The sequence below is a fragment of the Pongo abelii genome, chromosome 4 (genome assembly GCF_028885655.2).
Source record: "Pongo abelii isolate AG06213 chromosome 4, NHGRI_mPonAbe1-v2.0_pri, whole genome shotgun sequence".
Taxonomy (NCBI): domain Eukaryota; kingdom Metazoa; phylum Chordata; class Mammalia; order Primates; family Hominidae; genus Pongo; species Pongo abelii.
In genome coordinates, this window is record NC_071989.2 from 75,230,645 (window position 1) to 75,245,135 (window position 14,491).

At 37.4% G+C, this 14,491-nt stretch overlaps 1 protein-coding gene across 7 annotated transcripts in view; it reads left to right on the plus strand.

Moving 5' to 3' along the window:
• Positions 1-14,491, plus strand: part of ERBIN (erbb2 interacting protein) — a 151,033-nt gene that overhangs the window by 121,801 nt on the left and 14,741 nt on the right. For all 7 annotated transcript variants that reach the window (XM_054556421.2, XM_054556420.2, XM_063724125.1 and 4 more), the window contains exon 21: positions 2,041-3,586. In XM_054556421.2, the coding sequence (XP_054412396.2) occupies positions 2,041-3,586 (1,546 nt within the window). The remainder of the gene's footprint in view (positions 1-2,040; positions 3,587-14,491) is intronic.

The following is a 14,491-nucleotide window of genomic DNA, read 5'->3' on the forward strand; positions in this document are numbered from 1 at the left end:
TTGGCTTAGGCTTAATTTTGTAGGACACACTCACTGAGAGAGAGATAAATGTTAATTTGTATAGCCTGGAATTTAGCTGAAGTCTAAAACACATTTTATTTAGGCTCTTGAGAAATTGGTTGTCTATAATGTTGGTGATGGGTTTGAAAAGGAAAAAAAGAAGAAATTTGGTTATCAGAATAAGGCCCTGCCATTCTACCGTAGTGTTACTCTATCAGCTAAACTCTGTTAGAAAGATGGGGATTGGCTGGGCAGGGCATGGTGGTTTAAACCTGTAATCCCAGCACTTCAGGAGGCTGCAGCAGGTGGATGGCTTGAGCCCAGGAGTTCGAGACGAGCCTTGGCAACATGGTGAAACCCCATCTCTACCAAAAAAAGTACAAAAGTTGGCCATGTGTGGTGGCATGTACCTGTAGTCCCAGCTACCTGGGAGGCTGAGGTGGGAGGATCGCTTGAGCCCAGGAGGCGGAAGTTGCAGTGAGCTGTGATCACACCACTGCATTCCAGCCTGGGTGACAGAGCTAGGCCTTGTCTCAAAAAAAAAAAAAGAGAGAGAGATTGGGGTTGGCTGGATGTGGTGGAATGCCTGTAATCCGAGCACTTTGGGAGGCTAAGGTGATAGATTGCTTGAGTACAGGAGTTCAAGACCAGCTTGGGCAACATGGTGAAACCATCTCTCTACAAAAAAATGGCCAGGTATATTGGCACATGCCTGTAGTCCCAGCTACTCGGGAGGCCAAGGTGGGAGGTTAACTTGAGCTTGGGAGGTTTAGGCCTCAGCAAGTCATGATCAGGCTACTGCACTCCAGCATGGGTAACAGAATTGAGACCCAGTCTCAAAAAAAAAAAAGATTGGGCTTACTACTAAACCAAAAGTTTAATGTGTGGATATTTTTAATAGTCATTTAGAGTTGTTCTTAAATTTCAGGCATATTTAAGTAAAATTTGTATATTAATGTGTGTTGTTGGAAAAGGAAGGTGAATTTTATGCCTGAAAATGAGTTTAGGTATTGTGTAATTATAATCACAATCAATCATTTATTTCTATTCTTTGAATTTGAGGCTATGAGCTACTGTTTAAAATACTAATTTTTATAACCTCCTAGATATTATCGTATTAATTTATTGAATAATAAAATTTTATTTATTGTTGGGAAAGCGGTATGATATTTTCTAAATCCTGCTTTTAATATAATAAAGCCTAAGCAAGGAATACAGCAACACCTTTTTGTGCTGTATTTCTAGTAATGAAAGTTATCTTTTTTGTAATGGGAAGACCAGTATTAGGGAATTTTTGTGGAACATAACTTGAATATGTATACAAGAGGACACAAATACTTAATACCACAGGTAGAAATAAAATATTTTCTATAATTTTGGAATGACACATTTAAAAGTATTTGCCAAATACAGCTAGCTACTTAGAAGAGTGATTAGACTTCATTTATCTTTCTATGCCTTTTGTATATTTGATGTTAAACTTTGGACAATTATTCAGTTCTTTGCTTTGTACAATTTTCTTACCTATATATTTGAATGTAATAACAACTGTGTACTTCGTTAACTATGGTTACTTTGGTTAAGAATGTAAGGCTTCAAAATTAACTGTAAAAATGTCCTGTGCTCTTTACTCCACTATTCATGTTACTAGCTTTCTCTCCATATATCTACCCTCCTTCAAGCATTTTGTTTTTTTAGCACATTCATGAAAAGATGCAGCAAAGATTAAAAATTCCACTTTTATTCATAGTTCAGCCCTTTAAATTATTTTGTGACAAATCAGATTGAGTGTATTGATGAAAATTAATCTTGGTATTATCTATGAATTTTAATTGTATTACTTGTCTCCAACTGAATATAAAGCTCTATTAACTATTAAGATAATGTTTTTAAATTACATGCTTGATAATAAATGCCTTTTGTCTTTGACTTTTATTAACTTTTTTAACTTGTCTACCTACACAATTTATTTATTAATGTTCCCTGTTACTAAGAAAACTCGGCTTTATTATGTTTTTCATAAAATTATCTTTATTTTAGGCAAGAAGATGAAAATTTTAACAGCCTTTTACAAAATGGAGATATTTTAAACAATTCAACAGAGGAAAAGTTCAAAGCTCATGATAAAAAAGATTTTAACTTACCTGAATATGATTTGAATATTGAAGAGCAATTAGTTCTAATTGAGAAAAGTGTTGACTCAACAGCCACAGCTGATGACACTCACAAATTAGATCATATCAATATGAATCTTAATCAGCTTATAACTAATGATACATTTCAACCAGAGATCATGGAAAGATCAAAAACGCAGGATATTGTGCTTGGAACAAGCTTTTTAAGCATTAATTCTAAAGAGGAAACTGAGCACTTGGAAAATGGAAACAAGTATCCTAATTTGGAATCCGTGAATAAGGTAAATGGACATTCTGAGGAAACTTCACAGTCTCCTAATAGGACTGAACCACATGACAGTGATTGTTCTGTTGACTTAGGTATTTCCAAAAGCACTGAAGATCTCTCCCCTCAGAAAAGTGGTCCAGTTGGATCTGTTGTGAAATCTCATAGCATAACTAATATGGAGATTGGAGGGCTAAAAATCTATGATATTCTTAGTGATAATGGACCTCAGCAGCCAAGTACAACCGTTAAAATCACATCTGCTGTTGACGGAAAAAATATAGTCAGGAGCAAGTCTGCCACACTGTTGTATGATCAACCATTGCAGGTATTTACTGGTTCTTCTTCATCTTCTGATTTAATATCAGGAACAAAGGCAATTTTCAAGTTTGATTCAAATCATAATCCCGAAGAGCCAAATATAATAAGAGGCCCCACAAGTGGCCCACAATCTGCACCTCAAATATATGGTCCTCCACAGTATAATATCCAATACAGTAGCAGTGCTGCAGTCAAAGACACTTTGTGGCACTCCAAACAAAATCCCCAAATAGATCATGTCAGTTTTCCTCCTCAGCTCCTTCCTAGATCAGAGAGCACAGAAAATCAAAGTTATGCTAAACATTCTGCCAATATGAATTTCTCTAATCATAACAATGTTCGAGCTAATACTGCATACCATTTACATCAGAGACTTGGCCCAGCAAGACATGGGGAAATGTGGGCCATCTCACCAAACGACCGACTTATTCCTGCAGTAACTCGAAGTACAATTCAGCGACAAAGTAGTGTGTCCTCCACAGCCTCTGTAAATCTTGGTGATCCAGGCTCTACAAGGCGGGCTCAGATTCCTGAAGGAGATTATTTATCATACAGAGAGTTCCACTCAGTGGGAAGAACTCCTCCAATGATGCCAGGATCACAGAGACCTCTTTCTGCACGAACATACAGCATAGATGGTCCAAATGCATCAAGACCTCAGAGTGCTCGACCCTCTATTAATGAAATACCAGAGAGAACTATGTCAGTTAGTGATTTCAATTATTCACGGACTAGTCCTTCAAAAAGACCAAATGCAAGGGTTGGTTCTGAGCATTCTTTATTAGATCCTCCAGGAAAAAGTAAAGTTCCTCATGACTGGAGAGAACAAGTACTTCGACATATTGAAGCCAAAAAGTTAGAAAAGGTAATTGAACATGAGTTTTGCATTCTCTTCTTTATGAACTTAATTATTTTCCTTAAAAATAATTGGCACTCTTTGTTTTCTAAACAAGATGAAACAAGATTCTCTGAATTACTGATTATCTCTTTATATTCTAGGTGTTTTTCTCTGGTATTGGGAATAGAGTTCCAAATTTAAACTCAGCCAGGACAATTGGGATGATAATGTGTGTTTCTGTCTTCTCCTTTACTCCCCACTGTTTCTAACAAAAATGTATTAATTTTATATGTTTATGTGTCTGTCTCTTTGAGATTGTGCACACGTACTAAAAATACATGTACCTCTGTTTAGCGTTTTCTGAACTTTGCTATTAATAATTGTTGATTATCTAAATTTAATAGTTTACTATATAGTTAACACAATAAGAAAAAATGTATTGCAAATGTAAATATTTCATCTAATATTTTTTCCCCAGTCCACAGTATATGAACTAACATTGTCACTGACACAGATGGCTTCTGGCATGGCATTTATTCTTAACTTTTCTGAATTTCTACATTTCTGACCTACTTAAACTCAGTTAAGTGTTTCTGTGACTCTAGTGTGGCATAGCAATAGTTGATTAAATAACTAATGCTCGTGTTCAATTTATAATTTTATGTGTAGATGTTTGTCTTTTGAAAGGAGTTAAAAATGTAGATATAGATATATATCCTTGTAAAACCAATATGAATGCCATAGTCATGTGGCCCAAGTGTACAAGACATGATTTTTCTTTAAGATTTAACTTTATATTTACTCACTAGATTTTACCCAAGCATTATCTTTCTTTCTTTATTAAATATAAAATGTGTTCTTAATAACAGATGAACATACAACTTCAATTAGCCATTTTTTAAAATCCCTTAAATAAAATTTTCAGAAATGCCTAAAATATATTAGTACCTCTTATCAGTTTACATGAAATCTCAGCCTATAATTGTTCTTTTTAGTGCAATCTTCAACTTTAAATAAACTTTAAATAGGTAAACATCCATAAGCATTAGGCTACTTCATTCTCATCTATCCATTTTATTTCATCTAGTAACTCTGTACACACCGTTGAGGCTATTTGAACTTTTGTGCTTTTTCTGAGGCACTTGGAAAATTCTTAAGCAGAAGAGTAACATAAGTATGTTTTGTAAATAAATTTCTGGTGATGTTGTGGAACTAATTTTAGAGGAAGAGGCTGTAGTCAAAGAGATTGAGTTATGATGCTGTTTAGTAATCTAGATAAGAAATGAAATATGAACTGTTATCAGTGCAGTTAAGACAAATGAGTTCAAGAGAGAGTTCTGAAATAGACTTTTAACAAGAGTTTACTTCTGATTGAATATTCCTGTAATCAATCAGAAAGGAAAAGGGATAAAGCTTGAGATTGTGCCTTGAATAACTGGTTGTTGGGAATGTCTTTGGCTATTAGTGAACATAGAGGAGGAGTAGGAGATTTGGAAGAAGAGATGAGTTTGGTTTTTATGTTCTGAGTAGTTTCCGTCTTATATGGCTGTTCTCCTACTCCTGTCTGACAGATACACCTGGATTTCAGTACATAAGAAGCAAGTAGTAACTATCTCATTGTTCAGTGTGCCAATCTGCTTTTTTTTTTAATTGTCTGAAATATTTACATATTTTGAAATTCACGGTACAGGTTCTTGAAGAGTATATGACAGTAGTTTCCTAGTTGTTTTCACTAGTAATTTAGAGGTGTGAATTAGTTGATTGAAACTAAAGGGAAGCCTTATGAGAAAAGAAACAGGGCAAACTGTGTCTGAACACAAATCTGCAGCTGTTAACTCCCATTTTCAAGGATATCATACTTTGAAGTTATGAGGGGTGCTTCTTCTCTCATCATTTGCTTGCCCAGACTCCTGCCTTCCAGACCACTAGTTGACTACACTGTAGTATCTTCTAGCTCATCAGTTGGGAAGCATTTCTAGCAAATACCAAAGTATATATCCTGCCGTTACCATAGCTCTACTGCATTCCTTTTAGGGTATTTTATTCTCCATGTCTTTCTTAAACATATGCTGTGTTTGCCTGTTGCAGTTCTTAAAAAGTATTCACATGTGAGACTGCTTTTACCTAACATACCTGAAAGTTTTATCTTAAATGGATTCATGTTTTATAAACCACATTTTTAAAAGAATTTAAATTTTTAAAGAATTACTTTCAAAAAATTTTTTTAAAAAGCATTGGGAGAGACATTTTAGTCTTAACAGTTCAGAATCCTAGCTGTGCTGCTCAGTTAGCTACTTGGACAAGTAACTTTAACTTTCCTTACCTTGGTGGATTCATGTGTATGTTAGGTGCAATGAAAGGAACTGCTAGGATTGTTTAAAAATTAAATGGGTTAATACATGCAAAGCACTTAGAATGGTACCTGGCATATATAACTAAGTGCTAAATAAGTGTTTATTGCTATTATATTCATTCTCATCATCACCATCTTTTAAATACAAAGAAACTATCAGCTGATTAAAGTTATTTTTTTAAAACAGCAACATATTGTGCAATAGGTTATTTTATGATGGTAAAATAATTATTTTTCTTAAAAATTTAAATATAGTTCATAATTTTAAAATATAAACAGATTTCTTAACATCAAAGATTAAGGCTTTTTTTTATTACTATACTTTAAGTTTTAGGATACATGTACACAATGTGCAGGTTTGTTTCATGTGTATACATGTGTCATGTTGGTGTGCTGCACCCATTAACTCGTCATTTAGCATTAGGTATATCTCCTAATGCTATCCCTCCCTTCTCCCCTCACCCCACAACAGTCCCCAGTGTGTGATGTTCCCCTTCCTGTGTCCATCTGTTCTCATTGTTCAGTTCCCACCTATGAGTGAGAACATGTGGTGTTTGGTTTTTCCTCCTTGTGGTAGTTTGCTGAGAATGATGGTTTCCAGCTTCATCCATGTCCCTACAAAGGACATGAACTCATCATTTTTTATGGCTGCATAGTATTCCATGGTGTATATGTGCCACATTTTCTTAATCCAGTCTATCATTGTTGGACATTTGGGTTGATTCCAAGTCTTTGCTATTGTGAATAGTGCCACGATGAACATACATGTGTATGTGTCTTTATAGCAGCATGATTTATAATCCTTTGGGTATATACCCAGTAATGGGATTGCGGGGTCAAATGGTATTTCTAGTTCTAGATCCCTGAGGAATCGCCACACCGAATTCCACAGTGGTTGAACTAGTTTACAGTCCCACCAACAGTGTAAAAGTGTTGCTATTTCTCCACATCCTCTCCAGCACCTGTTGTTTCCTGACTTTTGAATGATTGCCATTCTAACTGGTGTGAGATGGTATCTCATTGTGGTTTTGATTTGCATTTCTCTGATGGCCAGTGATGAGGAGCATTTTTTCATGTGTTTTTTGGCTGCATAAATGTCTTCTTTTGAGAAGTGTCTGTTCATATGCTTCGCCTACTTTTTGATGGGGTTGTTTTTTTCTTGTGAAGTTTTTGAGTTCATTGTAGATTCTGGATATTAGCCCTTTGTCAGATGAGTAGGTTGCAGAAATGTTCTCCCATTCTGTAGGTTGCCTGTTCACTCTGATGGTAGTTTCTTTTGCTGTGCAGAAGCTCTTTAGTTTAATTAGATCCCATTTGTCAGTTTTGGCTTTTGTTGCCATTGCTTTTGGTGTTTTAGACATGAAGTCCTTGCCCATGCCTATGTCCTGAATGGTATTGCCTAGGTTTTCTTCTCGGGTTTTTATGGTTTTAGGTCTAACATGTAAGTCTTTAATCCATCTTGAATTAATTTTTGTATAAGGTGTAAGGAAAGGATCCAGTTTCAGCTTTCTAGATATGGCTAGCCAGTTTTCCCAGCACCATTTATTAAATAGGGAATCCTTTCCCCATTTCTTGTTTTTCTCAGGTTTGTCAAAGATTAGATAGTTGTAGATATGTAGCATTATTTCCGAGGGCTCTGTTCTGTTCCATTGGTCTATATCTGTGTTTTGGTACCAGTACCATGCTGTTTTAGTTACTGTAGCCTTGTAGTATAGTTTGAAGTCAGGTAGCGTGATGCCTCCAGCTTTGTTCTTTTGGCTTAGGATTGACTTGGCAATGCGGGCTCTTTTTTGGTTCCATATGAACTTTTAAGTAGTTTTTTCCAATTCTGTGAAGAAAGTCATTGGTAGCTTGATGGGGATGGCATTGAATCTGTAAATTACCTTGGGCAATATGGCCATTTTCACGATATTGATTCTTCCTACCCATGAGCATGGAATGTTCTTCCATTTGTTTGTATCCTCTTTTATTTCCTTGAGCAGTGGTTTGTAGTTCTCCTTGAAGAGGTCCTTCACATCCCTTGTAAGTTGGATTCCTAGGTATTTTATTCTCTTTGAAGCAGTTGTGCATGGGAGTTCACTCATGATTTGGCTCTCTGTTTGTCTGTTGTTGGTGTATAAGAATGCTTGTGATTTTTACACATTGATTTTGTATCCTGAGGCTTTGCTGAAGTTGCTTATCAGCTTAAGGAAATTTTGGGCTGAGACGATAGGGTTTTCTAGATATACAATCATGTCATGTGCAAACAGGGACAATTTGACTTCCTCTTTTCTTAATTGAATATCCTTTATTTTCTTCTCCTGCCTGATTGCCCTGGCCAGAATTTCCAACACTATGTTGAATAGGAGTGGTGAGAGAGGGCATCCCTGTCTTGTGCCAGTTTTCAAAGGGAATGCTTCCAGTTTTTGCCCATTCAGTATGATATTGGCTGCGGGTTTGTCATAGATAGCTCTTACGATTTTGAGATACGTCCCATCAATACCTAATTTATTGAGAGTTTTTAGTATGAAGGGTTGTTGAATTTTGTCAAAGGTCTTTTCTGCATCTGTTGAGATAATCATGTGGTTTTTGTCTTTGGTTCTGTTTATATGCTGGATTACGTTTATTGATTTTCGTATGTTGAACCAGCCTTGCATCCCAGGGATGAAGCCCACTTGATCATGGTGGATAAGCTTTTTGATGTGTTGCTGGATTCAGTTTGGCAGTATTTTATTGAGGATTTTTCATCAATGTTCATCAAGGATATTGGTGTAAAATTCTCTTTTTTGGTTGTGTCTCTGCCAGGCTTTGTTATCAGAATGATGCTGGCCTCATAAAATGAGTTAGGGAGGATTCCCTCTTTTTCTATTGATTGGTATAGTTTCAGAAGGAATGGTACCAGTTCCTCCTTGTACCTCTGGTAGAATTCAGCTGTGAATCCATGTGGTCCTGGACTTTTTTTGGTTGGTAAGCTACTAATTATTGCCTCAATTTCAGAGCCTGTTATTGGTCTATTCAGAGATTCAACTTCTTCCTGGTTTAGTCTTGGGAGAGTGTATGTGTCGAGGAATTTATCCATTTCTTCTAGATTTTCTAGTTTATTTGCATAGAGGTGTTTATAGTGTTCTCTGATGGTAGTTTGTATTTCTGTGGGATCAGTGGTGATATCCCCTTTATCATTTTTTATTGCGTCTGTTTGATTCTTCTCTCTTTTCTTCTTTATTAATCTTGCTAGCAGTCTATCAATTTTGATGATCTTTTCAAAAAACCAGCTCCTGGATTAATTGATTTTTTGAAGGGTTTTTTGTGTCTCTATCTCCTTCAGTTCTGCTCTGATCTTAGTTATTTCTTGCCTTCTGCTAGCTTTTGAATGTGTTTGCTCTTGCTTCTCTAGTTCTTTTAATTGTGGTGTTAGGGTGTCAATTTTAGATCTTTCCTGCTTTCTCTTGTGGGCATTTAGTGCTATAAATTTCCCTCTACACACTGCTTTGAATGCATCCCAGAGATTCTGGTATGTTGTGTCTTGGTTCTCGTTGGTTTCAAAGAACATCTTTTTTTCTACCTTCATTTCGTTATGTACCCAGTAGTCATTCAGGAGCAGGTTGTGCAGTTTCCATGTAGTTGAGCGGTTTTGAGTGAGTTTCTTAATCTTGAGTTCTAGTTTGATTGCACTGTGGTCTGAGAGACAGTTTGTTATAATTTCTGTTCTTTTACGGTTGCTGAGGAGTGCTTTACTTCCAACTTTGTGGTCAATTTTGGAATAGTTGTGGTGTGGTGCTGAAAAGAATGTGTATTCTGTTGATTTGGGGTGGAGAGTTCTGTAGATATGTATTAGGTCTGCTTGGTGCAGAGCTGAGTTCAATTCCTGGATATCCTTGTTAACTTTCTGTCTCGTTGATCTGTTTAATATTGACAGTGGGGTGTTAAAGTCTCCCATTATTATTGTGTGGGAGCCTAAGTCTCTTTGTAGGTCTCTAAGGACTTGCTTTATGAATCTGGGTGCTCCTATATTGGGTGCATATATATTTAGGATAGTTAGCTCTTCTTGTTGAATTGATCCCTTTACCATTATGTAATGGCCTTCTTTGACTTTTGATCTTTGTTGGTTTGAAGTCTGTTTTATCTGAGACTAGGATTGCAACCCCTGCCTTTTTTTTGTTTTCCATTTGCTTGGTAGATCTTCCTCCATCCGTTTATTTTGAGTCTATGTGTGTCCTTGCACATGAGATGGGTTTCCTGAATACAGCACACTGATGGGTCTTGAGTCTTTATCCAGTTTGCCAGTCTGTGCCTTTTAATTGGAGCATTTAGCCCATTTACATTTAAGGTTAGTATTGTTATGTGTGAATTTGATCCTGTCATTATGATGTTAGCTGGTTATTTTGCTCATTAGTTGATGCAGTTTCTTCCTAGCCTCGATGGTCTTTACAATTTGGCATGTTTTTGCAGTGGCTGGTACCGGTTGTTGCTTTCCATGTTTAGAGCTTCCTTCAGGAGCTCTTTTAGGGCAGGCCTGGTGGTGACAAAACCTCTCAGCATTTGCTTATCTGTAAAGTATTTTATTCTTCACTTCTGAAGCTTAGTTTGGCTGGATATGAAATTCTGGGTTGAAAATGCTTTTCTTTAAGAATGTTGAATATTGGCCCCCACTCTCTTCTGGCTTGTAGAGTTTCTGCCGAGAGATCAGCTGTTAGTCTGATGGGCTTCCCTTTGTGGGTAACCCGACCTTTCTCTCTGGCTGCCCTTAACATTTTTTCCTTCATTTCAACTTTGGTGAATCTGACAATTCTGTGTCTTGGAGTTGCTCTTCTCAAGGAGTATCTTTGTGGTGTTCTGTGTATTTCCTGAATTTGAATGTTGGCCTGCCTTGCTAGATTGGGGAAGTTCTCCTGTATAATATCCTGCAGAGTGTTTTCCAACTTGGTTCCATTCTCCCCGTCACTTTCAGGTACACCAATGAGACGCAGATTTGGTCTTTTCACATAGTCCCATATTTCTTGGAGACTTTGTTCGTTTCTTTTTATTGTTTTTTCTCTAAACTTCTCTTCACGCTTCATTTCATTGATTTCGTCTTCCATCGCTGATACCCTTTCTTCCAGTTGATTGCATCGGTTACTGAGGCTTGTGCATTTGTCACGTAGTTCTCATGCCGTGGTTTTCAGCTCCATCAGGTCCTTTAAGGACTTCTGTGCATTGATTAGTTATCCATTTGTCTAATTTTTTTTCAAAGTTTTTAACTTCTTTGCCATTGGTTCGAACTTTCTCCTTTAGCTCGGAGTAGTTTGATCTTCTGAAGTCTTCCTCTCTCAACTCGTCAAAGTCATTCTCCATCCAGCTTTGTTCCGTTGCTGGTGAGGAGCTGCGTTCCTCTGGAGGAGGAGAGGCGCTCTGAGTTGTAGAGTTTCCGGTTTTTCTGCTCTGTTTTTTCCCCATCTTTGTAGTTTTATCTACCTTTGGTCTTTGATGATGGTGATGTACAGATGGGTTTTTGGTGTGGATGTCCTTTCTGTTTGTTAGTTTTCCTTCTAACAGTCACGAGCCTCAGCTGCAGGTCTGTTGGAGTTTACTGGAGGTCAACTCCAGACCCTGTTTGCCTGGGTATCAGCAGCAGTGGCTGCAGAACAGCGGATATTGGTGAACTGCAAATGCTGCTGCCTGATCGTTCCTCTGGAAGTTTTGTCTTAGAGGAGTACCCGGCCATGTGAGGTGTCATTCCGCCCCTAGTGGGGTGTGCCTCCCAGTTAGGCTACTCGGGGGTCAGGGACCCACTTGAGGAGGCAGTCTGCCTGTTCTCAGATCTCAAGCCGCGTTCTGGGAGAACCACTACTCTCTTCAAAGCTGTCAGACAGGGACATTTAAGTCTGAGGTTATTGCTGTCTTTTGTTTGTCTGTGCCCTGCCCCCAGAGGTGGAGCCTACAGAGGCACGCAGGCCTCCTTGAGCTGTGGTGGGCTCCACCCAGTTCGAGCTTCCCAGCCGCTTTATTTACCTACTCATGCCTGGGCAATGGCGGGCGCCCCTCCCCCAGCCTCGCTGCCGCCTTTCAGTTTGATCTCAGACTGCTGTGCTAGCAATGAGCGAGGCTCTGTGGGCGTAGGACCCTCCGAGCCAGGTGCAGGATATAATCTCCTGGTGTGCCGTTTGTTAAGCCTGTTGGAAAAGCGCAGTATTAGGGCGGGAGTGACCCAATTTTCCAGGTGCCGTCTGTCACCCCTTCCTTTGACTAGGAAAGGGAATTCCCTGACCCCTTGCGCTTCCCGGGTGAGGCAATGCCTCGCCCTGCTTCGGCTCACGCATGGTGCGCTGCACCCACTGTCCAGCACTCCCCAGTGAGATGAACCCGTTACCTCAGTTGGAAATGCAGAAATCACCTGTCTTCTGCGTCGCTTATGCTGGGAGCTGTAGACTGGACCTGTTCCTATTCAGCCATCTTGGCTCCACCCAGTTTCTCGATTAAGGCATTTTTAAAAAGTGAAGATAGTCTCTGTATGTTTAGCTTGTAAAAATTTGTTTTAAATACCTATTAAGGATGATGATCTTGAATAATTTTGTCATATATACTTATCTGTCAGAAACAATACCAATAAAATGTCAATAGAGACATTCGTATTCATACACACAGTTACATACATATACACATAAAACTAACAAAAATAGAAATTTCAATAGAAATTTGGTATTTTCATGATTTCATTATTAATCATCTCTTCTTTAGAAAATATAGTTCAGAAGATTATTTCATAATTTAGGTAATAACTGGTTCAAAAGATGAAATGTTAATATACTGCTAGTAATTATCTGTCAGTGAGATTTGGGGACTTTTTGATACATTTCTAAAATGTTTTCATTTTGAAAGATAAAATGGTAATGATAAATGCAGGAGTAATCACAGAAGGTGGGATTATTCAACAAACAGTGCTTTTTGAAAAACTTACAATTTTGATAAATAGGATTAAGATTAATAGATTAAGGTAAAAGTTATATATCAAGAAGGAGTTCTGAAAACAGACAAAGAGTTCAACCTGGTTGAATTAAAGATTTATTTTCAGAACATTTGATAATAAAGTATGAATATTAGAAAGTCATAATATATAGAGTTAAGTTTATTTAGTATTTATAAAGTGCCAGAAACTACTATCACTGTACAGTTACCTTGCTATACAAATATTTCTCAATTTTCACATGAGTCCTGTGTGATATTTTTATTATCTCATTTTACCATAAGGAAATTTAGGCACAGAAGAGTTAAGTAATTTTCCCAGGATGATATGTGTTATGTAGTGTAGAGGAACAACTTTAAAAGCCTATCAGAAGAATTTCAAGTTGATACAATAAACAAAAGAGAGCCACTATTATTTCCTGAGCATATAGAGTATTTTAGGATATCTTAGGCAAAAGTGTTCAGGATGAATTGATAAGAAGTAGCTTAGGAAACAGTTTCAATAATAAAACAGCCAGATGAGAGATACTTGAGCTGGGGTTTTGGCTCTCGTAGTGATGAGTCTGAAAAACACTTGGGTTAAAATTATTTAGTTTTAGGGATGGAATGAGATTGAAGAGGTAGCCAGGGTTTCTGATTTGAGATATTTGTTCATCAACCTTATTTAATTAATTAATTTTATTTGATAGAGACAGGGTCTCGCCATGTTGCCCAGGCTGGTCTCAAACTCCTGGCCTCAAGCAATCCTCTTGCTTCAGCCTCTCAAATAAGCAATCCTCTCGCTTCAGCCTCTCAAAGTGCTGTGATTTCAGATGTGAGCCACCATGCCCTGCCAAATCAATATTTTTTTTAAAGTTCTGGTAGTTAAGGAAATGAAGTCTTTAAAGCATTGTGGTATAGTATGAAAGTTTGGCAAAAAATAGCTTAGTTGGTTTTGAATACATTGAATTTGATGTGATGACAATGTGTGCAGGTAACATGGAACACAATACAATACTAGGTTTAGTGATGCAAATTTGAAATACAAACCATGTGAATGAGTGAATTTTCCTAGGCAGTAATATGTGGGATAAGAAAAAAGTGTGTTTTTAAGAGACTGAAAAGATACATTGTTTTAAGTAATGTTAAATTGCTAAGATTGCTAGACATGCTTATTATTCCAAATAGCAGCCCATTCCAATTCAGTGATATGTACACCCTTAAGATTTCTTCAGCATCTTTCATCTTTCCCCTTCTTACCCACCATTAACTGCTAGAAATTTATTATTTTAAGGCAGGATGGTTTGAATAACCAAACACTTGTACCTAGATTTTACCTTTGTTCTTCTTTAACCTAGGTAAGTGGTTTTCAAACTTTACTATATGGGGTCTATAAATAAAACTGTACATTCCGAGTGATTTCAGAGATTTTCAGATTAATTTTGACGTGTGTGTGTGTGTGTGTGTGTGTGTGTGTGTGTGTGTGTGTGTGTGTGTGTGTGTGTGTGTGTGTGTGTGTGTGTGTGTGTGTGTGTGTGTGTGTGTGTGTGTGTGTGTGTGTGTGTGTGTGTGTGTGTGTGTGTGTGTGTGTGTGTGTTGCTTTGTATGTGAACCAGCGTCCATTTATTTGTTATCCCATTTTCCAGTAAGGAAATTCAGGCGCAGAATAATTAAGTAATTTT